The 14,153-nt window shown below is 40.6% G+C and overlaps 1 protein-coding gene across 1 annotated transcript in view; it reads left to right on the plus strand.

The window, feature by feature from the left end:
• insrb (insulin receptor b) overlaps positions 1–13,808 on the plus strand; it is a 108,805-nt gene extending 94,997 nt beyond the window's left edge. The window contains exons 16-23 of the mRNA XM_080431705.1: positions 172–268; positions 718–785; positions 1,787–2,016; positions 2,313–2,423; positions 2,739–2,901; positions 3,091–3,220; positions 4,386–4,520; positions 4,834–13,808. Coding sequence (XP_080287831.1) covers positions 172–268; positions 718–785; positions 1,787–2,016; positions 2,313–2,423; positions 2,739–2,901; positions 3,091–3,220; positions 4,386–4,520; positions 4,834–5,188 — 1,289 coding nt within the window. The 3' untranslated portion in view covers positions 5,189–13,808. The remainder of the gene's footprint in view (positions 1–171; positions 269–717; positions 786–1,786; positions 2,017–2,312; positions 2,424–2,738; positions 2,902–3,090; positions 3,221–4,385; positions 4,521–4,833) is intronic.
• The last annotated feature ends 345 nt before the right edge of the window (positions 13,809–14,153 follow it).

The raw sequence follows: 14,153 nt of genomic DNA on the forward strand, positions 1-14,153 counted from the left end.
TTCTCCACCTAATCGCTATTATCCGGCCTAGTCAACCAGTCACTATCATAAGACCCAGTGACTGATCAATGGCTGCTCTGTGCGTGTGTGCGCGTGTGTGTGTGTGTGTGTGTGTGTGTGTGCGCGTGTGTGTGTGTGTGCGCGTGTGTGTACTGTATGTGTGCGTTGCAGAAGACACCAGTGTGCTGAAGATTGTGATTGGTCCAGTCATCTGTATCATCCTGCTGCTCATTGTGGGAGGTTCAGTCTTCATTGTCTTCAAGAAGAAGTAAGACATGATGTCATGTACATGCTTGCATACACAGTAAAACCCTGTGTTAATTAAAATCAGTAGTTATCATACTTTCAAGATTTTAAAAAATAGCAGATGTACAAGCTCGCAGAGTGGCACGAAGTGACGCGCTGTGAGCTTGTATATCTGCTATTTTTGAATAGCCAGAGTATAAAATCTAAAATGACGCAGATGCTTTCCCGGTTTCAATGGGTTAAGAGTGTGTAAATGTAACCAAGTGGACCCGTTTTCTGTTGCTTTCCCCGTGCACTCACACTAATAAAACATTACTTGTTGTATCTCTTTATGAGCAGCGTAAATGATCTCAAATTAGAACTATTGAACATAAATACACACTGAGCTACCTTAAGGTTAACACGTGCAGCCTGGTGAAGATTCAAATATTAACGCTGTGTGATGATCATTTCCATAACTTACTTCTGTAGGCAAACAGAGGGCCCTACTGGACCTCTTATAGCCTCCTCCAACCCAGAGTACCTGAGTGCCAATGATGGTAAGTAGATACACTTATCCTATGCCACAGTGGATAAAGTATTGATTGATTGATTGAATATTTTATTAGACAGAAATGTAAAAACGGCACGAGTACAGTCAAACACCTTGTCTGAAAGGATAACACCAAAAAAGTCCTTGCGGTCTTGTTTCCATTGGGGTCCTAGGTATTCAATTCATTAACATACTGGTATAAAAAATAGCACCAAACATTCAATATCATCACAAATATAAAACACTATGTACACAGTAGAGAAAAAAAGGGGGGTGGGGGTAAAGAAAGGGGGGGGGGGGTACAGCAATGAAAATGAATTATAAAATATAATCCCACACGCATACACTCTACATCTGTACATATCAGTACATTTACAGTAGGCTATATCGAATCGTTTTTTTTATTTTTTATCCAGATTCAATAGATTTAAAATAAATAGACTTTCAGGGTGGGGAATTACAGTCTTTTGGATGTTGCTAAATCTGGAAATTCTGCCAGACCAATTTAGTAGGTGAACAAAAGGCATTGGCTGGAAAAAATAAAGGCTTTTGAGTTTATTATTTAGATTTATTATTTTTGAGAATACACTTTGTGAGGACAATTTCCCTGGTCCTCACAAGATAAATGGTTTTATGGTTAAAACGATTTTTAAAGATATAGCCTTACAATTAGGGAAAGATTCATGTTGGGGTTAGGGGACATTTAGATAGGTTAGGTTTAGGTTGGAGTTATGCCTGATTCAGACTAAGTTGTGTGTTGGTGTCAAAGAATAAGTAAATAGCAGAACCGCAAGCTCACATCGTGTCAGGCACATTGTGAGCTTGTAGATCTGCTATTTTTCGGCTTAAGGTTAAACATGGCAAAAACAATGTTGAAAATTGCATTCATATAATTGCCATCCTAAACTGTTGATGTCCACACAAGCATATTAATACAAAGATGTGTTTGTGCGTCTGTGTGTGTGTGTGTGTGTGTGTGTGTGTGTGTGTGTGTGTGTGTGTGTATAGTCTATGTACCAGATGAATGGGAGGTGGGTCGAGAGAAGATCAATGTCCTCAGAGAGCTGGGTCAAGGCTCCTTCGGTATGGTCTACGAGGGCATCGCCAAGGACATTGTGAAGGGCGAACCGGAGACGCGCGTGGCCGTCAAAACGGTCAATGAATCTGCCAGCCTCAGAGAAAGAATAGAATTCCTCAATGAAGCCTCCGTCATGAAAGCTTTCAGCTGCCACCACGTGGTATGATTCCTCATGTCTTGTTCAGAATCTGTTATTCTTCTTTTAATCCCAAATGTTTACCGGTTTACCTTTACCAATCACTTGGGCAGTTGATGAACCATAAATTATAGATTCCTCTCCAGCTGAAATTAGAAATATGTTTTTCACACTTTTAGAGCATATAATGGGGACATACTGTAATTAATTATTAGACAGGCTGTAGGAAAAGGGAGCGATTATGTTCTGGGGTTAATCTCACAAACCACTCGCCAAATTTAGTGCAACAGTGTAACTTATGATCTTGTTTGTTTGTGCAGGTGCGTCTTCTCGGTGTGGTGTCTAAAGGCCAGCCCACCCTGGTTGTGATGGAACTCATGACCCATGGAGACTTGAAGACCTACCTGCGATGTCTCAGACCAGACTCTGAGGTACATATTATTAGTATTACATATTCAGGGTTCCTGAATGAGATCTTGGACAGCATGAAAAATAAATGTAATACTTTCTAAGGTTAGATACGTTTCTATGTTTGGCAAAGACAGTGCTTTTTTCCCCATTGACCATTTCAATTTCAATTGTGCAGTAATGTGTATCCTCTGCCTAAGGACTGTCCTCTTGACCGAAATTCTTCTGTAGAGTTACCTTACCAAGTGCCTATGGCCTCACTGGGGGTAAATGCTCAAAAGAATGCTCATGTAGGAGATTTCCATGCATAACTAACTCTGAATCCGTATGTCCCCCAGCACAATCCAACTGGTCGTCCTCCCCCGACGCTGAAGTTGATGATCCAGATGGCAGCAGAGATTGCGGACGGCATGGCATACCTCAACGCCAAGAAGTTTGTCCACAGAGACCTGGCAGCCAGGAACTGCATGGTGGCAGAGGACTTCACCGTCAAGATTGGAGGTGCTGTGGTTCTCCTCTCATAGCTGGTTTGAGCCAAATGTTTTGAGCAGACAAATTGTTTATGTACAAAAGGCTGTGTTCATACTGTGCATATCACAGGACATATTCACAATTTCAAAATAAGTGCAGACTTATAATTATGAACACGCTTTTCATACTGAATCCTAACCTTGCATCTCTGTCCTGTAGACTTTGGTATGACGCGAGACATCTATGAGACGGACTACTACCGTAAGGGAGGGAAGGGTCTGCTGCCTGTCAGGTGGATGGCCCCGGAGTCTCTGAAAGACGGAGTCTTCACCGCTCACTCTGACTGCTGGTATGTCACTGGAGCAGTCAGTAGCTTCAACAGACATTGCTGTATAGCCGCAGAGCTCAACTTCCCCCCCCCCCCCCCGCTGTGTCTGGAAATTAGGGCTACAACTATCGATTATTTTCTTTTGATTACCTTTTTGATTAACTCTCTCAGTGCCAATGAAATAAAAAAATATGTTCATACTGGCCAGCAATATATATATATTTTTTTCAAAGTAAAAAAAATGTGCTTAGGAAGCGAGATACAGCCTTTTTCAGTTATAAGTTAAACAAGGAGTGGATGGAGCTGCAAATCTTCAGATAATGATATCTTGGGTTCTGAACATTTTATATATATATTTTTTTTTAAATTTTTTACTCTGGATTTCTCGTTCTTGGCACTGAGGGCATTCAGAAAAAACTCGGGATATCTCGTTGTGTGGCACTGAGAGAGTTAATTGAATAATTGAGAAGGTTTTCTTTTTTGTATACTGTGTATATTTTTCAAAATATCAAATCGATTTTTTTATAATCAACTAATTTGATTATTTTGTTTAACAGATTCACTGCCAGGTATTTTGAAATTAATTATTTTGCTGCTGCCAGCGTTTTTTACCTTGTTTTGACGATCTTTGGAGCGCTGCAGAAGCCACAACGTGCATGCGGATGTAAATAAAAAGTGTCCGGGGGGTGGGGGAGGGTCTGGTCTATCCACTGGAACAACATTTTTTTTACCACGATCGGCCATTTTGGATTGATCGCGCGTTGAAAATGGCTGGTTTTCACCCCCCAAAAAAAAAAGAATCAGAGCTAGAACAGTTTTTCTCCAAATCCTTGGAGCGGACGGAAGTGACGTTTTTTTGGGATGACGTCACATCCGTCGATTCCTTCTATCAGAGTCGATGGATCATAAAAAAGTTTTTTTTTAAATGACGAAGATTTCCGTCCATGGCAGGAAATGTGTTAACCACTTAAGCTCTGTTTTATACTTTGTTGTACAATGGTGCTCAGAAGTGATGCAACATGCTTTTTTCCCACTATTTTGGAACGTTTTTGAACACTAGATTATTTTATTATAATCGATTAAATCTATTAGATCGATTAACTGTTGCACCCCTACTGGATATAATGATTTTATGTCATGTTGTCATTCCGTTCTGATTCTGATGTGTGTGCACGCTCATTTCCAGGTCGTTTGGCGTGGTGCTCTGGGAGATCAGCACGCTAGCAGAGCAGCCCTACCAGGGTTTGTCCAATGAGCAAGTCCTCAAATTTGTTATGGACGGAGGCTTCCTGGACCGGCCAGACAACTGCATCGAGAGGATGTGAGTAAATGATTGCACAAAAACACAGCACATTGACTCTGTCTGAATACTGTCACTCCTTTGTATGTTGACTTTAAAACTATGTGTTGAAGGAGATGTTATGGGCTTAATTGTTGGGGAAAATCCATTATCCATTATGATGCAAGTCAGATTTCTTCATAGGCAGAGTATAGCACCTTCATGGGCGCGCTCCCTTTTTTATAGCTGTAATTAGTCTTTATAATGCCCCCTGTCCTCGGTTCTTTGTCTCGTCCCTACTCTCTCTCTCTTTTCACATTACATATTCCTCATCATTTCACTTTAACCCACCCAGGCACAGCCTTATGTCGATGTGCTGGCACTACAACCCCAAGATGCGGCCGATGTTCCACGAGATAATCGAGATGCTGCGGGAGGAGCTGTACCCATCCTTCCAGGAGCTCTCCTTCTTCTACAGCGAGGAGAACAAGGTCCCAGAGACAGAGGACTTTGACCTGGACCTGGACAACATGGAGAGCATCCCCCTGGACCCCTCGTCATATTCCCAGAGGGAGGAAAGCCTGGGCAGGGACAACGGGCCCTCGGTGGCCCTCAGGGGGAACTATGAGGAGCATGTCCCCTACACACACATGAACGGTGGCAAGAAAAATGGCCGAATCTTATCGTTGCCCAGATCTAGCCCTTCCTAACATTTCCTGTTTCCTTAAATGAACTTGTTTAAAACGCCTGTTTCCTCACCCCCTACTCCACCTCCACCTTCATTCCCTTCTAGTCCATTTTTTCCTTTTATGATCCTCGGTCCTTCACTCATTTTCTAATTAATTTCATTCTATCATTCTTACAGAAGCCCTTCAACACAGAAACAGATCTCAGGACTTTTTATTTACTTCCTCATGGCTGCCAAGCACAGGCAAGCGAGAGGGATGCAAAACACAGTGTATGTTAACACTTTTTTAACATCACCTTGGACTTACCATATCTATTGTTTTGTTGTTGTTTTTTCACTATTGCCAAGTTTCCAGGACTGATTGCAATGGAAACAAAGAAAAAAAAAGAAAAGAAAAAAAAATCTGTGAACACGACAAACCTTAGACAACCAGATGGCTGCTTATGTTCAATCTCTCAAGATTTGTCCCTCCTCGCCTCCTGTTAAAGATACTGATCTTTTTTCTCGTTTTTTTTCCTTCTTTTTTTCATTTTTTTTTTCAAAGTGAAATCTTTTACTCAAATAGTGGCCTTTTTATACGTGGCCTATAAACAAAGAGAAGTGTCTATCCACGCTTGTACTTATTTCCTTTGAACAATGACTTTAATCAATTTGGAACTGTTTGGAACGGCGGGGTGACTCACAAAGACTCAATCCTAGAACAAAGAGGATATTTTCTTGTTTTTGTGTTTTGTGTTTAGTTTTTCAGTTCTGCAGAATTCCAAACTACACACAGATTCATCGGGTTTTTTTGGTGAAATAGTTTTAATTTATTTGCTTTTGTTTTTACTTTCTTTCTCTATTTTTATTTCTGTGTCCTCACAATACGGCTGAAGGATATTTAACAGTTAAGAATTGGACAAAAGAGTTCCTCAGACTGACCAATAGCTGCTGCTTTGATATATTTTAGTGGGTGTAGAAATATATATATATATATATATAATATATATAGTATATGTGGAATATTGGTATTTATGTATCAATATTTTATATATAATATATGAAATATTGATGTTTTTGTACATAGTTCATATTTGTAATATTTTTTCATCAGATGCTATGCTGGTAAGATGTTTTTTTTTTTATCAGTTTTATTCTTTAGGGTTTTATTATTTTATTATCTTATTTCTAGCCCCACAAATCACACTAATCTACCGCCAGTGCTCTCTGTGTGTCTTAGGCCTCCAGTCCTTCTAGTACTCTGTCCAACTGGATGGGCTAAGGGAAAACACCCTAGAAATAACTTTTTTTAAATCCTTCTCCCCTTGATGAACTCTCATCAGTGGGAGTCAATGGGAGGCCTCTTTGCAGCAAACACACAAATACACACACTAACCAAAAAAAAAAGAGAGAAAGCTTTATAAAGGGGAATGAGGTCTTTCTAGGTTTGAAGTGCACCTGGTGTATGTTTGTCTCTGCTGTGTCTCTGGCCGATCAAGCTGGAGTCAGGTCGTCACACATCTATAACATTCATGTGATCGAGTCGATTATCTGTCTTATCGGTCTGTGTTTATTACCAGTGAGGTTAGAGAGTCTGTGAAGAGCTTGTCATCGCCTAGTGATTGTACTTCGTTGTCTTGGTTTAACAGTGGTGCTTGTCAGTGTTGTAGTTGCTGCTCGGGTTAGAGCAGGATGGGAAAATAAAGCCAAATCTAGGATCATTTTGAAGGTGGAAGTTTAGCTACCCTACTGTACCAGCCACTTTGGCAGATATGTATCCACTTTAACCCTGACATCCTAAGTTTGGGCATGTCGTTATAAATTAGATGAAAATAAAAACGGATTGAAACAGTTTAGTAAATTTGGTCAAATGGCAATCTATAAGCTCACAATTTAGATGTCTTTGTGGTTAAGTGGCTCAGTGGTTAAGTGGTTAAGTGGTTAACCAACCTGCAATGATCCTGTGACTTATATTACCAGTACTGACAGTGGGTGGTGACATTTGGTATGCATCAGTCATGGTGGCTGGCCACTGAAAATAGTCTGTTTCCCATCCTGGTTAAAATTTGAGCTCCTTTCAGCTGATGTATGGTGAGTCCCTCAGTGGATAATAGGGACAGTAGTAGTATTTTTTCTTAGCTGGCCTGAGATTGGATATAGTACACAAAGCAAAGGGAGATTAACTTCACACATTATGGCCATTGAATGCCACTGTCCTCATTCAATTAAGTTTGCCCTGAACCCACTAGCTCCTGCCCTGACCCTAACACACTATTGCCCATAGGATTCCCATTGGCTGTCAAGTCCACTGCTCACAATCAGGTTGGTGGAATTTGTCCACATTCTGTGGTCAAGGGCTGGAGAATGATCCGGAAAGTTCCGAAAGCATTCAGAGTCCGCACCACGTAGTCTAGAGAGGAGCTGTGTGTGTGTGAGAGAGAGAGAAAGAGAGATTTTTAATCCTATTATTCTCCCTCCTATCACATGTACTGTCGCAGTTAGAACACAGTGTTTCACTTAGGCCTGACATTCCAGGATTTAGTTGGCACCGTGTTTCCTCTCGTCCCTCAGACTCTGTGCCTGTTGGCAAACCTAATGCCCTCACCACACCCTTAAATTAATGTACACGATTAACGCATTATTTTTCCTTAATCATTAAGGGAAGCAAAAATGCATACATTAACATTAATCTGAATATATTTGTTTTACCAGTGTGCTTGTCCCCTCTGCTAGGAATTACCCCATTACCTTGCCCTAATGCCCTCGAAGTTACAAGTAACAAAGATTTACCATTTCATTACTTGCCCCAAATGTTTTGCATAAAGACTGAGATCATTCGTTGGTTGTCACTGTATTCTAGGCAGCATTATTAGTCAGCAGCTCAAAGGCCCTCAGTTTCACAACACATCATCCAGGACCACTACATATTTCTAGCAACATCCTCTTCTCTCTGTCTGTCTCTCTCTCTCTCACTCTCTCTCTCTGTGTTTCTCTCTCTCTCTGTTTCTCTCTCTCGCTCTCTCTGGAACCACAGCTGTCTCAGCTAGGATCTGTTGTCTGTATGGACACAAGATGAGACAAACTGACAGTCCCTGTTTGGAACACTTAGAATAGTGTGGTAGCCAATCTAGCCAATCAGCATTAAGCACTTCTAGTATAGCCAAAGTGTTGGTGGCTTACTGTCAGCAACATGTAAACCACTGAATTGGAGTCAGAGAGTGGAGAAGCTGTCTCCATCTTTTACCAGTGCCTTCGCAAACACAGAGCCACATCCAGGCTTGATATTGGCTAGTGCAACACACACACACACACACACACACACACACACACACACACACACACACACACACACACACACACACACACACACACACACACACACACACACACACACACACACACACACACAGAGGCCTATGTGCTCTCCATATATTATGTAGTTGGATGAAAGACAGAAAGAAGTGGTAATTTAATACATATTGTGAAACCCATGTTTTGTTTTAAGGAACTATACTCTTTTCTAAAATGAGTAGCCTGTAGGGCAGCGCGCCTCATTTAGGTCAGCGATAGATTAGATTGCCGAGTTCACTTGGTGCTTTAGTGATGACACTGTGGATTGGCCATCGTCTGTGTTGTTAAGCCACCATGTTGACACTCAGACGTGCCTAAAGTTGATATAATGATATAAGACTTAGATTTTAGCTAATCATTCAGAAGAGCTACAATCTTGTTTTTGTTTTGTACTTTGTAAATAATCTGTGGCATAGTATGTGAAAACCTAAAAAGAAATGAGAAAAAAAAATGATGCCCCTCAACTGTGTGTACAGGACCTCAACAAAAGAAATATGGCAGAAATCGTGTCTTGACCTTTGCTTTATGTTTCCTATCTCGTGGTGGTGTACACACATATGCAACTTTTAATTCAGATGGTGCCCATATCTTTGAAATGACCAGATATCTTATTTATTTTATTAAGATCATTTGTCATTGTATAAGAACGCAGTTAGCTTTTTAGTCAAACATTTTCATGGTGTTCAGGGGTGGAGTGATGTTGAAAACCTAGTTTTATTATTGTACAGGCTGAGTAGCTATTGACACGTGGAAGGAGTGCTAGTTAGTACGTATAGTTGTCTTTGTCTTTGTGTTTGGCCAGAGTCTACCTCAGTGCATATGGAGGAATTGGTCTAAAGAGCATAAGTCATCCCCATCAATCAACCAATATCCCATCATTTCAAATATCACAAAGTTTTAACAAAATTGACCACCCCGTCGGGGCGGGCTTTCCGATACCCCAAGAATGATGTTCGGAGCAAAATGGCCGCCATGTGAATATGGTCAGTACAGCACCAAAAACACGAAAGTCCTTTGCTCTGTGATATACTAATTGACCCTACTCTTCTTATTTTCTTGATCTTCTACTCTTGTCATTCTCCCTGTGTCCCAGTGTGGAATCGCTTCTACGTTAGAGCAGGGACCCTGGCCAAGACCGCTGCAGTATAGAAGCATGCACCTTTAGAATTGGAGCACAGCCGAGAACGTTTAGGAAGAGTTTTGATCCAATGATGCAACTTGTTTGTATAAAAACTTAAACAGTACAAAACAAAACAAAAAAAGAACAGTATTTTAAGCACAATCTCTCAAGCTGGAGTACCTGTCTGCTTATGTTTTTACCATTAGCACTTATTCAATAGTTAAGTAATAAATCAGGCAGGTCGTCGCATTAAGACAAGGGGTAGGTCTGTGCTTTTGGAGTACTACAGAGACTTAAGCTGGAAAAAAGTAGTGTAGTGCTACTTAGTCTTGTCAATCTTTTGTCCCTTGCCTGACCCTTAAACTGGTCATTACCCATGACCATTATGGATTGTATGTTATAGTGCTTCTGCTGGGGTTTTTGGTGAGGAGGAGGTGACCTTTAGCATGATTCAGATTAAAAATGTCCAATTATCTGGACTTTCAATACATATCTGTGATCACCCACATATGGCCGAGGGCAACTTACAGTAGCTGCCCTGAACATTCATGTTTTAAAGTCACATCTAGACCCATATGTTATCTCATCTCTTGCAGCAACCCTGTGCAACCCTCAGCTGATAGCCCTCGATGCAGGATGCCCTATTCCTCTTTTCGTCTCTCTGTTCTCCCTCCCTCTCTGTCTCTCTCTCTGAGTTACCGGTCTCCTCAGTCAAAAAACACTCAAAATCTCAAAGCCTTTCCATGTTTCCTCCAGTCGTACTCGGTTTGTTTTGTCGGTTTGTCTCTCTGTTCTGATGTTGTTTTCTGATTTTGTGTTTGTATGTACATTTTTTCTACTGTGAATATTAAGAGATAACCTTTATTTTATATCAATGCCATGGATTGGGTCTGTAATGGCCGATCAGGACACGGACATGTCTGGGCTGGTCAAAGGTTTTTCAAGGGGATGACCTCCTCCTCTGTCGAGGAGAGCTGGACTGGGACAATCCTGTGTGCCATAAGAACTATTAAACAGAAATGAAATCTAGATTGTAACTTTCGTCTCAGGGAGGCGGCCTGATGCTTTGTGGTTGGAGGAGAAAGAGGATGAGGAGGAAGAAGAGCTACCTACCTACCTTTTTTATCTACTCTCTGACCGAAGCGCAAGTTCTCAGCAACCTAGCAAAAGTTAATGGAGATATCGGCCCTACGGCATGTTTTCAACTACAAACACCCAAACTCTCGACAAATTGGACCCCCACCCCCTTTCAAGATGACCCAGATCAGGAGTACTACATCTTCTCTCTCTGAGGTGATTTGGTTTGGACTGCTCTCTAGTGGCTGGATGGGAGCGTTGCAGGTCAGAAGTGGCAAAGCAAACAGGGCCCCTGACCCAATGACCCATAGTGCCTTGCTCAGACTGACAGCCCTCCTGACCCCTCCCACCCAGTCCACTTCCGCCCCTCCCAGCAGAGCCATCACTGACTGGCATGTGTCTCCACCAATCACTAAAGAGGATTACCCACCTCCCAAAAATTCTTATTCAAATGTTATGTTTTTTTTTGCATTTAATAGACAGGAGATGGGTTTTCTTTATTAGCTGCAGAGAAAAGCAACATTCTAACTGCTTGGCTGGATAATACTGTAATTTGGGATTAAATGAATGATGTTCGTGTTTTTACCCCTCCACCCCACCCCCTTCCACCCCCATCCCCACACATTTTGACCTTGTGTCTTGACTCTGCTAAGCTCTGGCTTGCTATGTGCATGAAAAACAAACCATCTATACCAGCAGATAGCTTGTTAATTTGACGCGAATTGATTTTTGCTTATCGGCAGCCATTTTGACAGCAATGCCCCAAAACGCATGTGATGAAGTCCAGTTAGCATCAAGTGATTGCATCACATTTGGGAGAACATTAGTTCCATTTGAAAAGCATTCTGTTTTTTAAACTTAATCAGCAGATTGACGAGCTCCAAAAACTGTAAATAGCGTCAGAAATCGCCCCCCAGAAAATGAAAGCACTTGACAGTGGGATGTTTAGGTTTGTTTTAGTTGAACTCTGATGACCTAAGAAGCGGTTGACCAGAGCATGCTAGCAACGCAGTGCAGGGTGAGAACAAACCATTGTATGTATTATTGTATTGTTTCAAAGAAAAGAAAAAAAGTATTACATTTTAGAGATGTTGATTTCTATTTCTTTTTTTTCTCTTTTTTTTCTTTTTTTTTCTTTTTTTTTAGCCAAAATAGGGAGGGCAAATACAATTACTTTTTCTGACTGTAAACTTTTACTACTCTTGTACATTATGAATTTAACATTGTTATCAATGTGTATATAACTTTTTCTAAATAAAATTTAAAAATAGATGGTTTTTTTTGCTCATGACACTACCCCAACTGCACCCCACCCTCCACCCCTCCACTACACAAGAAAGCAGAGCTGAGTTCTATCAGTATACTCATAGGAGCAGCACAATTCTGGTCTGAGGGCTTACAGTACCTGTGTAACCAGACCTATGTGGCCTGAAATGTTCACCATGTATCCTGTTTCTTAAAGCTGATGCATGTTCTGAATGTTGCCCGAAGAGACGTCATGCATTTGAGACCACCCCGACCAGTCATACTATAGCATGTCACCCCTGCAGCCTTTCCCTAGGTCACAAATATCACCTGTCGCAAAAGTATGAAATGGAAAGTATCACTGTTTCTGACAAGCAGACAGTCTTTAGGTTTAGTTTGCAATGTTTTGTTTTGTTTAGTTTTTTGCTGTTGCTTTTTTTTTTTTTTTTGATGTGAAAAACTGGAAAAGACCACTGCACGTTCCTTTAGGGAGAAAACACGAGTGATGAAATCCTGAATAAGCTAAAAAATAAAATATATCTTTACTGATGGTTCCACAGCTATATATATATATATATATATATATATATATATATATAATATATATATATATATATATATATCCATCCCAATCTAATGTGGAGATTGTAAAGCCTGCAGCTGTAAGGCGGCTGCCAATCCCTTTGTCATGGGGCCGCATCAAGATGAAACACCTAAAGCTATCTATGTATGTCCTAAATAATGTCTCAGTAGTGTGATTATGAACTGTTTTCTATTTGTTGTTGGTTTATTGATGAAAAAACACCACTGTTAAACAATCAGATCTGGCCAAATGTGTAACGAGTCCTCCTAAGGGAATACATGTAAAGTAATGCAAATGTTTCCCTTCTTTGAAACTGTTGTGTGTCGGTATTGTTTGTAAAGCTAGTGTTACTGAGGGGTTTTGACAGTGAGACAGTAGAAAGTTTGGGTTTGTTTGCGGGGTGGGGTTTGAGTGCTGGGTTGGAACGCGGAGGTCACAGGGTCGATTTCCCTGCCAAAAAACTGTAGCGTTTGAAAGGGTGGTCTTCTAGTCCATCTGTCTGCCGGTCCAGTGGTCTGCTCCAGTTTACACAACACCATGTATTTGTCTCTTATCCTGGCCCCTGTATGTTGTTCTTATAGATGGAATTGTGTCTGTGTTGTCCTCGGTTGAAGTCTTTACCATGGCTTTCTTTGTGTTCTCTAATCGCTGCTTCTCTCTCTCTCTCTCTCTCTCTCTCTCTCTCTCTCTCTCTCTCTCTGTCTCTCTCTCTCAGTCTCTCTCTCTCAGTGCACATAGATGGTCCCCAGAATGCTGTGTGTAGTCTTGCAGGATACCTCTTTACTAAATGTAATGTCATTTATTGTTGAATATGCTGATGTATTAATTGGGATACGTTATGTATACGTTATGTTGAAACAGTTGCATATATATATACACAAACGACAGGTGTATATGTGCATATGTACAGTATGTCAACACCCACCCACAATCACAGAAATCACTTCATCCCTCACACTGGATCCAAATGTGCCATTATCTTTATGTATCACCTATATTGTCATATTCACACACGCGCACACACACACACACACATGCACACACACATACACACGTCACGTGTACTACAATACATACAAAGACACAAAGCGAAATACACATATTGTACAGGATCAAAAATGTGCCATGACTAAATAAACGCTTGACAATTTATTTTTTCTATGTTTTCAAAGGAGAGCCAAGCAGTGACATGTACAGAAAATGTTGGAATGATATGAAAATAAAAATCTTGCTGTGTGTAAATTATTCAACAATTAACTGTTTATATTAAAATTATGAATAAAATTATTGGAGAAAATGTGTCTTTTTGTACTCATAAACTATAAAGCCTAATTTGTACATTGTCATGCAAAACAGATTTTCAACTGAAAAACCTTTCGTGACAAATCACATCAAGTGTGTCGGTTCAAAATCAGTTTGGCGAGTGGACATGGTCACATGTATAAATTGGCCTTAGACAACATTTAGTCACTAGATGTCACACATTCCACACCTCTGTTGCATAATGTTCCTTATTTCCCTATTCACTATAAGGCAGCGCTCATGCAGTCTGCAGCATTGTAAAGCATGTAATTTGATGTGGCCAGAGTTTTGTTTGTTTAAGAATACTAGTTAGCGAGTTGTTTTTTTTAC

This window comes from Gymnoscopelus braueri, assembly GCF_963280865.1.
Source record: "Gymnoscopelus braueri genome assembly, chromosome: 6".
In the NCBI taxonomy this organism is placed as follows: Eukaryota; Metazoa; Chordata; class Actinopteri; order Myctophiformes; family Myctophidae; genus Gymnoscopelus; species Gymnoscopelus braueri.